The following is a 12,593-nucleotide window of genomic DNA, read 5'->3' as shown; positions in this document are numbered from 1 at the left end:
GCCACAGAGTATTTTAAGTACAATTCCTTTCACCCCACAGTCTGGCAAAGTAAGGATTTAGAGAGAAAAGCCAGCAAGCTATTGAAAGAATGAAGGTTTGCAGTACTGAGGAAGGAGGCCAGTCGAGTACAACTTAACTCTCAGTCAAATCAAGGATAAACTAAAGCTTCTCTTTGAAGATGTGATTGCCTATATTAATTTGCCTACCCATTCCAATCAAAGTCCTCAAAAATTGGTAATGACAGGTGGGAAATTGTGCATAGAGATATAGATACAACAAAGCTACTTTGGACTCCCATCTCAGCTCTCAGTCAGTCTTCACATTCTTGCTGATCAAAAATTGGTCCCAGAAAAATTGATTAGTTAAGCAATGCTAAACCTTTTTTTTAATTTTATTTTTTAGGTTAAGTGCTGATCCAAAGGAGTCGGGATTTTTTCCAATGGGACCAATCTCATAGATGTGTGGCATGCAGAATAAGCACCATGTCCCCTGCCCTCACAGCTCACTTTGCCAGTTCCCCCTGACTACTCATTGACAAGTCCATTAAATTTGTGGATCTGTAGCCACAGGCTTTACCCACACCTTAGCTTAGGTCCTAACCCAGAAATAAATAAGGACAAAAATCAACATCTGATTTGGAATGGAATAAATATTGCTATTAGTTCCCTGTCGCCCTTTGCCTCCAAGAAGATGGATTGTCTAAAGGCTCCATTAAGGTCAAGGACACCAGCTAGGCTCCACTTAATAAAGGGTAGAGTGTAAGCAACCAATTTGCCATTACTTTCTTCAGCAGGAGACATAGCAGGATCATGGCTGCTATTTTTGGAGAGCAGGGGAAAGGCCCAGCCATCTGTTTTTCTAATAGGTGGTTGTTTTAGTTTGCTTTTGGTTTTGGTTTATTTTCTTTTGTTTTGAAAACTCCCCAGTGGCTGAGGAGCTAAGCAGGATCTAGGGTAGTACCCATGACCTGAAAAGGGGAAGGATGGAAGCACCATGTACTGTAGTCACATTCTTATGCTCTATTTGTCTTTGCCCTACTGACCAGCCTTTTCTCTTTGTAGGAATAGTCTGTGATCTTAGTAGGGGAAAAATGGAGTAGGCGGCACACATACTAGCAATCTAAGCAAAAAGAAGCTTCCACATGGACTGTTTTCATGAGTGAAAATTATCAGAATTGGAATGCATTTTTGACAATCATTTTCCTTTGTGTGAATGCTTTCACAGAAGTATTATGGAAAATGGTTTGTTTAGGGGAGAAATCAGATATTCAAGGTTTCCTTTCAAGAATATTGCCTACCCATTTTATCATCCTAATTTCAAAATAATGATTTTGCTAAGAATAATTAATAATTATCTCCTAGAAATTTAATTATCTTCCCTCCCTATAGCCTCTTCCTTGTTTTGTATCCCAGTCACATGAGTAGATTTTGGGTTTTGATGCTGACACTGTCCTCTCTTTATGTTAGTCACTTATGTCCTTTGACCCAAGCTCATTGACCTTTTAGCTAAGTGATTGTTCCATCCTTGATTGTATGACCCTCTTGATTTCAAACTTAAGAGCACAATGTGACCAGACTGTCCTTTTCAGAGTCATCTCTTAGTGATTTGCCATTGGACTCATTTTCAAGTCTCAGATAACTGACACATACTCTTGCTCATGTGAGGTGACACACACCTCTTCCTGATCCTTCCTTTGGCTCCTTCTCCTGAACTTCCTCTGTCTAGCCTGTCCCCAGAGTTTAGTAATCTCACAAAAAAGAATTCCTACTGTGTGCCACTATTCTGTGGGAAATCCTAGGGGAAGAATTAAGTCTCCAAAACCAAGTAGAATTTCTAATTTAGTTATACCCATTTTAATGTGGAATGTTATTCAACATCTCTTAATCTAAGGTCTCCTCACCTCTATAGACTGAGTCCATAATGTTGATCTTCTGTGGTGGTTTTGAAGGTAGATTAGCTAATTTCATATACTAGGTGAAAATAATTAGCAGCTCTCACTCTGCCTCTGGGTTGGAGTCCTCTTTCTTCTCCTCTCTCCTTTGTTCCATTTCTCTTTCTCTGCCTTTCCTCCAGACCCTGTTCAGTGTCATGAGTACACAGCCCTCAAACAACTCCTAGACTGGTATGAGAGACAACAATGCAAATCAATGACTTTATAATCTACTTTTTAGATGCCCTAAAGGAAAAAGAAGCAGTAACCAACAAAACTCAGCTTGTCTCCCCACTGGCCGGGCAGGATTTCCTCTCCAAAACATAAAGACCAGCTTGAGTCTGCTTGGGGTCTCCTACTGAGTGTGTCTTCAATAAAAAAAATTTGATTATGTATGAATCATTTATTAGTCTTGCATAAAATACTGCTCAGTTTCTCACCCCCAGCAAACATCTTCCCAGCTTATGTGTCCCCTATGTATTTAATGACTTAAATGTTCTTCTGCTCTTTGCCACCTAACCTCTTACCATATGGTTGTTGGTCTCATCCAATGAACATACTTCACTCTGCATCTCATGTCAATAAAGGTCGCTCTACTGACTGCAAAGATTACTATTTCTGTGAGTATAATCCTATAGCCCAAATTATCTATAAAGGAGGAACAAAAAAGGGTTAGAATGCAAAATTATCCTTTTATATATTCTCATATTCTCGCCCTTGGAAATGTAATTAAAAGAAGTTGCTTAACCCCTCATATTACTTTATATAAGAAATGCAGCATGCGATATGACTTGATTTTTACTCAAAATATAAGGTTTTTCACAACATGGGCAACAAGAGGAGAGTTGAAAGTTTATCCAATGCACAAAGCTAATCTGAAAAACTAAGAATAATCCTCTGCCCTTTTTCCCCCCTTAATAACAGTGTTTATTCCCAGTGTTAACTGGGAGAGTTACGCCATTTTTTCCATTCAACAGCTTTAAAGATGTAGTTGATGGTGGAAATTAAGCCATATTCAGAATAGGGACCAGTAAGTTTGTTATTGTGGTCTGAAATGTAAGCTCCTCACCAAATCCTAGTATGAATGATGTCAGGACCTCAGTTTGCTTACCATTCCCCACGTTTCATCGCAGAAGAAGTGAGCTTCCTTAGGTCTCCTGGATCATAGCTGAGGAGCACCTACACCTAATTTCTCAGACAACAGGCAGGGCATAAAGCAATTTATGGTTGTGACTGGTGTCTTAGTTTCCCTTAGAGGGGAAGTACTTGTAATCTTTTGGTGGAAGAAATCTGCCTTTAGAGGAAAGATTTTTATGATTATTTATGATTATTAGCATACTTCACACCCTGGATTATAAGGTGATGTAAAGCAAGTTTGATTCATTTAGGAAAGCCAGCAAAAATAGGATATGATTTTGCCAATTATAATAGTTTTCCAGGCACTTTCATGGAAACTATGTTGTATGGCTCCCACTGCAGCATGGTGAGGTCAGCAGGGCATTCTAAACTGTAGATGAACCAACTGTAGCTCCCCAGAAATGAGGCAGTTTTCCCAAGGTAGCATGTCATGTAGGTGGACCTCGAACTTCTCTTTTTAAACTTTGAATGTTCTACTTTTCCCCCTCAACTATAGTATACATATCTGTATACTCCCATATCTGTTTGTTACATTATTCAACTAATATTATATTATTCAACTAATTTAGTCTTTATAAGACAATCATCCAATAATCTAAACTCAATTATAGTTCTTTCTTCCTAGATTTGTTTTGCCCAAAATTAGTTTCTATGTTTATAAACTAGTAAAATTAACTTGGATAAAAATATGCATTTGGGTAAAAATGTATAAACTACTAAGGAGTATTACATATATATATACTAATCAATTATTAAATACTAATTGATTTATAATTTATATAATAAATATATATAATTTATATATAAATGTATTATATGTAATATAGTATATATAAGTAAATATGTATAAATATAAGTAAGTTATATTTATAATTTATAAATATAAAAATTACCAATAGAAATAAAATGTTATCAATTATAAATACTAATTGATTATTCTCTTTGCATTAAGTGCTACCCCAAATAGCTCTGAAATAGCTCTATTACAGAGAAAGATGAAAGAAAAGCACCATAAATCCCTTTGGTTCTTATGCGATATGTAAGATACACCTAATATGTATATTAGGGTCTTTCAGAGAAACAGAACCAGTAAGATACATATTATTTATTATAAGGAATTGTCTCACATAATTTTGGAGGCCAAGAAATCCCATGACCTGCCATCTGCAAGATTTGTCATCTGCAGGCTGGAGACCCAGGAAAGCTGGTGGTATAATTCAGTCTGAGTCTAAGGGCCTTAGAACCAGAGGAGCCTGTGATATAAATTCCAGTCCAAGTCTGAAAGCCTAAGAACCCAGGAGTACTGAGGGCAGAAGATCAATGTCCTGATTCAGTCAATCAGGCAAGAAGGATCACCTCTTGACTGCATCCAAATCTTTGCTCTCTCTCAGGTCTTCAGTGGATTGAATGAAGCCCACCCAACCTGGGGAGGACAAACTGCTTTATGAGTCCACTAATTCAAATGCTAATTTCACCCAGAAACACTCTTATGAACACACACATAAATAATGTTTAGCCAAATTATCTGGACATCTTGCAATGCAATCAGGTTCGAAATATAAAATTAGCCGTCACCCTTGGAGAGTCAGTGACTCCATCTAAATGATATGGAGAGAAGAGCACAAAGGGAAGCTAGGGATGAGAGGCTACCATAATGATAACTACATTTAAATTTTTTATTAAGAAATGACAACTTTTATGAATCAAAGAATTTAGTGTTGTGAATTGCCCTGAACAAAAATGAATGCTAATCGGAATTGTCAAGTTGGGTGACAAAGAGACCCCCTAGTGGTAGGGGCTGCTTCCTAAGAAATAAATCTTAGTATTATATAGTATTATTATATTATTAGAAATAAATCTTAATATTATGTGCCATAGCACATAATATTGAGTAGAAGTTCTCAGATTTAGAGTGGTCAGAAGCACCCGAAGAGTTTGTCAAAATTCAGTTTAGAGTGCATTCTTCATAATGGTTCTGACTGACTTAGTAGGCACCGACGATCTGTGTTTTAATTCTCTGGATCATTTTGTTAAAGGTGATGTAAAGACCACACTTCAAGAACTTCTGTTACCTAGAGCAGTAAAATCCATAGAGGCAAAAAGTATAATGATGGTTGCCAGTGGCAGGGGAGAGAAGAGTAGGGAGTTCATTTTGAAAGGGCAAAAGTTTCATTTTGGGAAAATGAAAAATTCTAGAGATGGTTGTGGTGATGATTGTATAATAATGTGAATGTACTTAATGCCCCTGAACTGTACACTTCAAAACGGTTAAATGGTAAACAATGTTATGTGTGTTATCACAATAAAAAGGAAAAACAAGAAGTTTGAATGCAAATTATAACTATTCTTTAAAAAGTGTGTCTTTTCTTTCCTACTAAGTGTCAGTAAGGGAAACAGATACATCCAGTTTAAAATATCATAGGTTGTGTTCAATTATGGATTAATATTGTACAGTATTTCATTGTTGCTTTATGACTTAGAAAAAATAATGATCTAAATAAAAAATTTATAGGACTTAAATTTTGCTTTATTAAGATCAAACAGATTTCTTCTTATATATTCATAGTCTGGCCAAGTGAATGGGAGTATTAGAATTAATCACTGAGTCTGCTTTCTTAGGATTCTTCCTCTACCTGCTTCTCTAAAATGGATTCGTCAGATTTTGCCTTATCTTGTTTTTGCAATAAAAATGTGTAGTGATACTTACGCTCTTTTCAGGATAGGGTGTGGGCCAACGTGGGGAAGAGCCTGAACTGCATTATTGCCATGGTTGATAGACTGATTGAAAGAGATGGCGGCAATGAAGGCGGTGGTGGTGGCAGCAAAGATGGAGAAAAGGACCCTTCTCTAGTGGACCCCATCATAACTCATCCAAGGGGTAAGGAGTCATGTTTTCCCAATCACTGACTGAGTAAACAAAATGAGAAAGTCATGATAAAATGACATAGAAAAAGAGGAGTCAGTAGTGCCTTTGATGAAAGTGCTGATAGCATGCTTTTCTACTGCTCTGGCTTGGATGATAGAAGGCTATTTATCAAATTGCATCTCAGTTGTGTTTTCAGAACTGCTTGCAATGCTCATTTTTTTTCTTTTGCTACATAAAAACCTTCTTGAAAGAAGAACAGTGTTTTATTTTAAAGACTCTGACCAAGTTTAATCTACTTTGACACAGTCCTCCAAATTCTTTTAGGAAGCAAAACAAGCATCTGCTCTTAAAGCTCCTAGAAACTTCTACAGATATCAGGACACAGTATCCACAATGGTTCCTGAAAAGAATGCAGTATGATAAAATGCTTTTTACCTTATTCTGGGGAATATTTTTTGTGAATTATCTCAAAAACCTTAAGATGGTTTGATTCCATATAAGAAGAATATGTTTGTGTGTATTAGTAAGTCTCGGTTTTCATGGAGACATGTATACACACAACATAGTTACATCCACATGTGGGTGTCTATATGTGTGTATAGGTAGACGCACAGATATATAGATACTTTCAAAAGTATGGCTTATTACAAGCTTGACCAGAAAATATGACAATCAAATTTTAACTATGGTTGTGTCCCTATCAATGGCTTTTTCACCTTTTTTGTTGCTGTTGTTGTTGTTAATTTGGTTAATCTTGATGACAAAAACCCAGACAAATATCTGCATTTCTTTACAGTGGTAAGAACTCCTGTTAAAGTAGTCCCAGCCCTTTTGGTGACTTACGTGTTCGGAGAAAATACCCAGTGTCGCCCTACTCTCTTCTTCCGAAATCTGCATTTCCTGTGACTTTAAGAAAATGAGTCAGAAGGAAATATGGACATTTATCAAATTACATTTATGTTTTCCCAATTTGTTTTCCTGATTTTTCATTACTCACGTTTTCACCGGGAGTTTAATTATGTGAAACATCCATCTTTCCTTACTTGATTAACAGTAGAACTATTTCTAAATCATGTTTATAAACTGAACGTTTCTTACTATAGATGGTCCTCATCTTCTATAATACATTCACATGGAAAAGTTTATACCAATATTCATTATGTTTATACCTACTTAGTTTAACTATATATGGGGATCTTCTTTTTTAATAATATCAGTTTTATTAGTTAATGGATCTAATGTCAGTCATATTCTATGTCAGCCCCATAACTTTTACATGAATCAAAGTGAAAGCTTGTCATAACTGATGTCATAAAGAAGTAGTATACTTCAGTTTTCTTTAATTGAACATTTATTGACTATCAGCCATAAACCAGACAATATGCGGAGCTCTGGAAAATGAGGTAAGGAAGCTGAAATCATGTTAGGGGCTTGTTCTGTCCATTGATGGGTTTTCAAGGTATAATACTCTTTTAGCAGAAATAAGACGAGAGGTACTGGATTTTGCCATATTTGTTTTGGTGTTCCCCAAAAGTTCTCATTGACAAGAGTTCTAGAATATTTGAAATTATATATTTTACCTATATCTTGTATTTTATCAGAAGATTGTTTCTGTGGGATCAAAATTACATTTTAAAGAGTAAGAATATTTGGTAGGTAATATTTGGTAAGATTAGATGAATCACTTTCATTTGAATGTGAGGCATTGTCTGAATATAGTCTCAAACCAGACAGAAGCTGCTGTCAATGTAGAATTCACAGCTAGATAGGATTTGTGAATGGTTAAAGTCAAATTATAGCATAGTGCCCTCTAAGTGATTTTATTTTCAATTTATGATCCATATTTATTTCATGCATACTTTTTTATGTTATCAACATTTTCAGGAGATAAAACACTTGAAAAGTATAAAATGAAATACACACTTTAGTCTAATAATGATTTAATATCATATTGTCAAATAATTTCAAAGTTAAAGCTTTTGTTAACATTTTACATGTTAGACAATTGTGTATAGAGTTCATGTTTTAGAGAGGACATCGGTACATAAAAGAAGATGCATAGCATTTACAAATAGATGTTTTACAGATGAATCTGTGCTCAAGTATACTACGAATAGATTATGGATGCTACTGCATAGTTGGAGTAGGATTGATTAGCTTAAATCAATCATTTAACAATAATTTACTTTCATTATGTAATAATAATATACTAATAAAACACTTATGGTTGTTTTAGACTTCTTCTTAAAGTTAGGAAAAAAGCATTTTCAGTTTCTATCCTGATTTTTGTCACATAAAGCAATGCAGTAGAGAAATTAACAGTGGTTTTTTTGTGCTGATATAAAGCAAATGAATAACACAAAGTCATGTTTTTACCTACACTATCTCGCAAACTATTTCAGATGAAGATATTTGAGATACACATTTGCTAATTATATTGTGCCCCAATTTACCTGTAGTTTTAAATTTTATTAGAAAAATAAGAATTTAGAAAATTTGCAAGGGTAAACAAATAGGACTATGTATGAGTTTTATCTTTTTATTTCAATCAGACAGAAACATTTTTAACATACCTGATGTTTACCCGTACACACACACACACAGAGTAACAAAACTGGAGTACACACTGTAAATATAGATGTACTTCTTGATATCCTGCATATCATTATATAATGGTATTTCCTGAGAAGCATTTTCTGGAAATGAGATTACAATGACTGTAAACGAATTCATCAAAAGAGAAACCACTATTTTAGAAATGTAATTATTATAATTTAACGTGTAACACATCTTTGAATGTTGGAGTCTTCTACTATATCCCTGATATTTTCCCCAAAGTCAGATCACGAGAAGTGGAATTATTTTATAAGGAAGAGTTATCCCTTCTCTCCTACATGTGCATTTTTACAATTATCAATTCATATCAGTGTAAATTCATGAATATGTATGTTATTTTTTAGTTTATAATCTAATAATATTAAAATAATATATATTTGAGGCTCAAACTGTTCTGGAGCTCTTTCAGGTTGGTTTTAGTGGCCTTCTAACAGGTTGCCCACCCATAGGCTAGTTACTCCCTTGTTTTCTTTCTTACTTACTCCCTTACTTTTTTTACTCATTCCCCTTCCCTCTGGCACCATGAGGTAGTCTAGGTTCAGCTGTTACTTCTCCTGCCCCAGCCCTAGGTTAAGCCATTTTTCAAGGAACTCTGATTTCTTCTATTAGAGAATAACACATAGAAACCAACCAATGGGTAGGAACATTTTGATGGTTCTTTTTAGCAATATGTACTCTCACCAGCAGTATCTACAAGCACGCTTTTAACCAGAGTCTTCCCAGCTTTAAATATTTTCCCTATTTTCATTCCACTTTGGGTAAGAAACATTATATTGTAATCTGTAATTTATTGTAATTTAATTTGTATTTTTTTGTAATTTATCTAGTTATTAGTGAAGTTTGACATTATAAAACAATACTATATTTCAAAATATTATTTTTATAATAAAATGTGTTTCTTCAGTAGCTCCAGTTTTATCCCCAGTTCATATCTGGGATGGAAAAACCATTTCTTCTTTTCTTTTTACAATTAATAAATGAATTGATTCAGTGAATAACTGAGTCATCCAGAATTTATACAAATGTATGATGTCATAAATACTGCTATGCATTTGTTACCGCATCACTTATTAGTGATTCTTTCATGTTGTATCAGTTTTATTTTGTTTCTTGCTATATTAAGTTCTGCAATTCTTTTTTTTAGAGAGGGAGAGCAAGAGTGCAAGTGGAGGAGTAGGGGCAGAAGGAGAGAGAGAGAAAGTCTTAAACAGACTCTGTGCCCAGCAGGAGCCCCCCGCCCCCATGGAGCTCAGTCTCACAACCCTGACTGAGATTATGACCTGAGCCAAAATCAGGAGTCGGGCATTTAGCTCACTAAGACGTCCAGGCACCCCATGTTCTGCAAATATTTTTAGTCAATTTCTGGAATTTTTATTCTCTTCATGTGGTTTCAACTATTATGGTTTATGTTGGGATATATTTTGAAATCTTATAGGGTAAGTCAACCCTATGACAGTCAGTTTTTCTTTCTTCATTATCATCTTTTATTTTTACATTTTAGCTGTAATTCCTGTTTGTTTTGCTGGCATATATGTATATCATGGTTAAACAGATGGTCTTCTGAATTGTTGCTTCCTTTTTCCATTTTTTTTTTTTTAAAGATTTTATTTATTTATTTGACAGACAGAGATCACAAGTAGGCAGAGAGGCAGGCAGAGAGAGAGAGGGAAGCAGGCTCCCTGCTGAGCAGAGAGCCCAATGTGGGACCCGATCCCAGGACCCCGAGATCATGACCTGAGCCGAAGGCAGCGGCTTAACCCATTGAGCCACCCAGGCGCCCCCTTTTTCCATTTTTTAATGTTTATAACCTGCAGATATTTTTTAAGGTGCACATTTTTCTTTTGCAGTATGTTTATTTAATAATGTTTTAAATCTGTAGTTTTGAGAGTTTTTCATTTGTTTTAGATCTAGGATTTTACAAAATATCTTCATAAATCTCTTTTCAGGACTAATATAAATAGAGCTGATGGAAATAAAACATTCTCTGCTGTTCTGAACACAAATAGTGGAATACCTTTTGAAACTTACATGGCTTATATATATATTTATATGTTTTCTTAATGAACAAGTTTTTTTCTTTTACTTCCCTATACTCAAGCATAATTAAAACCATCTACTATATGCATGGGACCACTTGCCTTCAATTTCATAATAAACTGAAAACTCAAAGATAAAAATCACTGAATATTAGAATCTTAGATTTTAATGTGCCCTTAAACATTACATAATTAAACCTCCTAAATTGTGTTAAGAAGCTTACCTATAGTATCTGCCAGTTTTCATCTAGCCTGTGGTACACATCTCCACTGATAGAAAACCATTTTTTTATTTTCTAGAATGGCACACTCCAGATGTTGATCTAAATATGTTTCCTTTAATTTTACCCACTGGCCCAGATCTAATTCTGTGCAACAAACAGAACAAATCTACTTTCCTTTTTCCACATTATAGTCTAACAAATCGGAAAACAACCATTATGTCCTTTTTGCCATTTTCTGGTCATTTTTCAAAGGAACAGCATCAAACCCAGAGTAACAGAGGGGGACCACTTTCCTACTTTTAGAATCTATTTTTCTATTAATGATATCTAAGTTCACACTGGCTGTTTTGATAGCCAAGTTTTTTACTACTAACTTCATTGATACCATAAATCTTGCTCAATTTGACTTAACCTTCAGGCTTCCAAGATTCAAATAATATTTAAGTGCCACAGTGTGCTAGACATTGTGAAAAAGCAGGGACACAAGGAGATTAAGACATGGTCTATCTCAATTCTACTGATGTGATTGATGGATAAACCCAAGACTGCAGTATACGACACTTCTTAGTACACTCAGATAAATACCTATTTCTTTCATCCATCATATCTACTATCCAGCTCAGGTTTATTTTATTCACATTTTACAAACATTTTCTGTTCATTCACACAAGTAATACATAAAAAATGATGGGAAAACAGAAATAAATACAGATCCTTGAGGCACATCACTAAAAAAAAAAAAAAAAAAAAAAAAAAAAAACAAAACAAAACAAAAAAAAACCCTGTATGCACTGAAATACTCTTGTTAATCACAACTGTTTGGGGATATGTGTTGAAGCAGTGATCCATTCACTCATTCATGATATTGCATGCCTGAATTTCTCTGTCTTTCACAAGGTTACCATGAAATGCCCCGTCTCTGAATACTTCTTTCTAATCTGCTCAGCTACCAGTCCTGTCAAAAAGGAGATGAAATTCCTCTGATATAACTTTTCTCAGTGAACCCATGCTGGTTTCATGCCATCACTGCTTCCTCATACAAAGGAGATAACGCAGATCATAGCATTTGTTTACTTACCACTGGTTAGAGTTTCATGCTCATTGATACTCATGTTCTTTCCTGCTTCCTAATTTTCTTTTAGCTTACAAGGTACATTTCATATCTTCTAGTGGGACCTGAGAATTCACATACACCTTTTACTTTATCTCTGGTTGCCTCCTGTTAACATAATTGTTTGGTAACTACCAAGAATTTGTCAGTAATTTATCACAAATTGTCAGTGGCTTCCTATGCCGAAAATGTGTCATCTGAAAAAAGTGCCCCATCTTCCAAATAGGAACAAATGGAAGGGTTTAGGAAATCACTTTTTTGAATCCGATCTTGTTCTTATGTTTTATTTTAGGTTGGCCAGAGTAGTTATCTGCCTAATAAATTTGAAGTAATTAAGGATTAATTAATGAACACAGTTACACATAAAATGGTTCATGGCATTAAGTTTATGGAAGATACACACTAAATTTGTGTTAGTTAGAAGACAGAGAAGAAGATCCTTTAGTTCATTCAATATTTGTTGATCATCTACCCTGTGCCAGGCATTGTACCCAGGAATACATGTAGTCATCACCCTGCCCTTGCTGGCTTGTGGGTGAGCAAGTTGTATTTTAAAGAAGATATTCAGAGATTTTCCAAAGACAGAATATACAAGATAAAGGACTTAGAAGAGAGAGTATGCGTTTGAGAGTCATTAGCAGATAGATAGAGGAGACCGAATAAACAAGAACA

General features: G+C 35.0%; 1 protein-coding gene across 1 annotated transcript in view; it reads left to right on the top strand.

Moving 5' to 3' along the window:
• INPP4B (inositol polyphosphate-4-phosphatase type II B) overlaps positions 1 to 12,593 on the top strand; it is an 832,665-nt gene that overhangs the window by 718,625 nt on the left and 101,447 nt on the right. Inside the window, 1 exon segment of the mRNA XM_047718523.1 lies at positions 5,787 to 5,946. Within this exon segment, the coding sequence (XP_047574479.1) occupies positions 5,787 to 5,946 (160 nt within the window).

Source organism: Lutra lutra, chromosome 2, assembly GCF_902655055.1.
Source record: "Lutra lutra chromosome 2, mLutLut1.2, whole genome shotgun sequence".
Classification (NCBI taxonomy): Eukaryota; Metazoa; Chordata; class Mammalia; order Carnivora; family Mustelidae; genus Lutra; species Lutra lutra.
The sequence above is the reverse complement of the archived record's forward strand: the minus strand, read 5'-3'. Positions and strand labels throughout refer to the sequence as shown.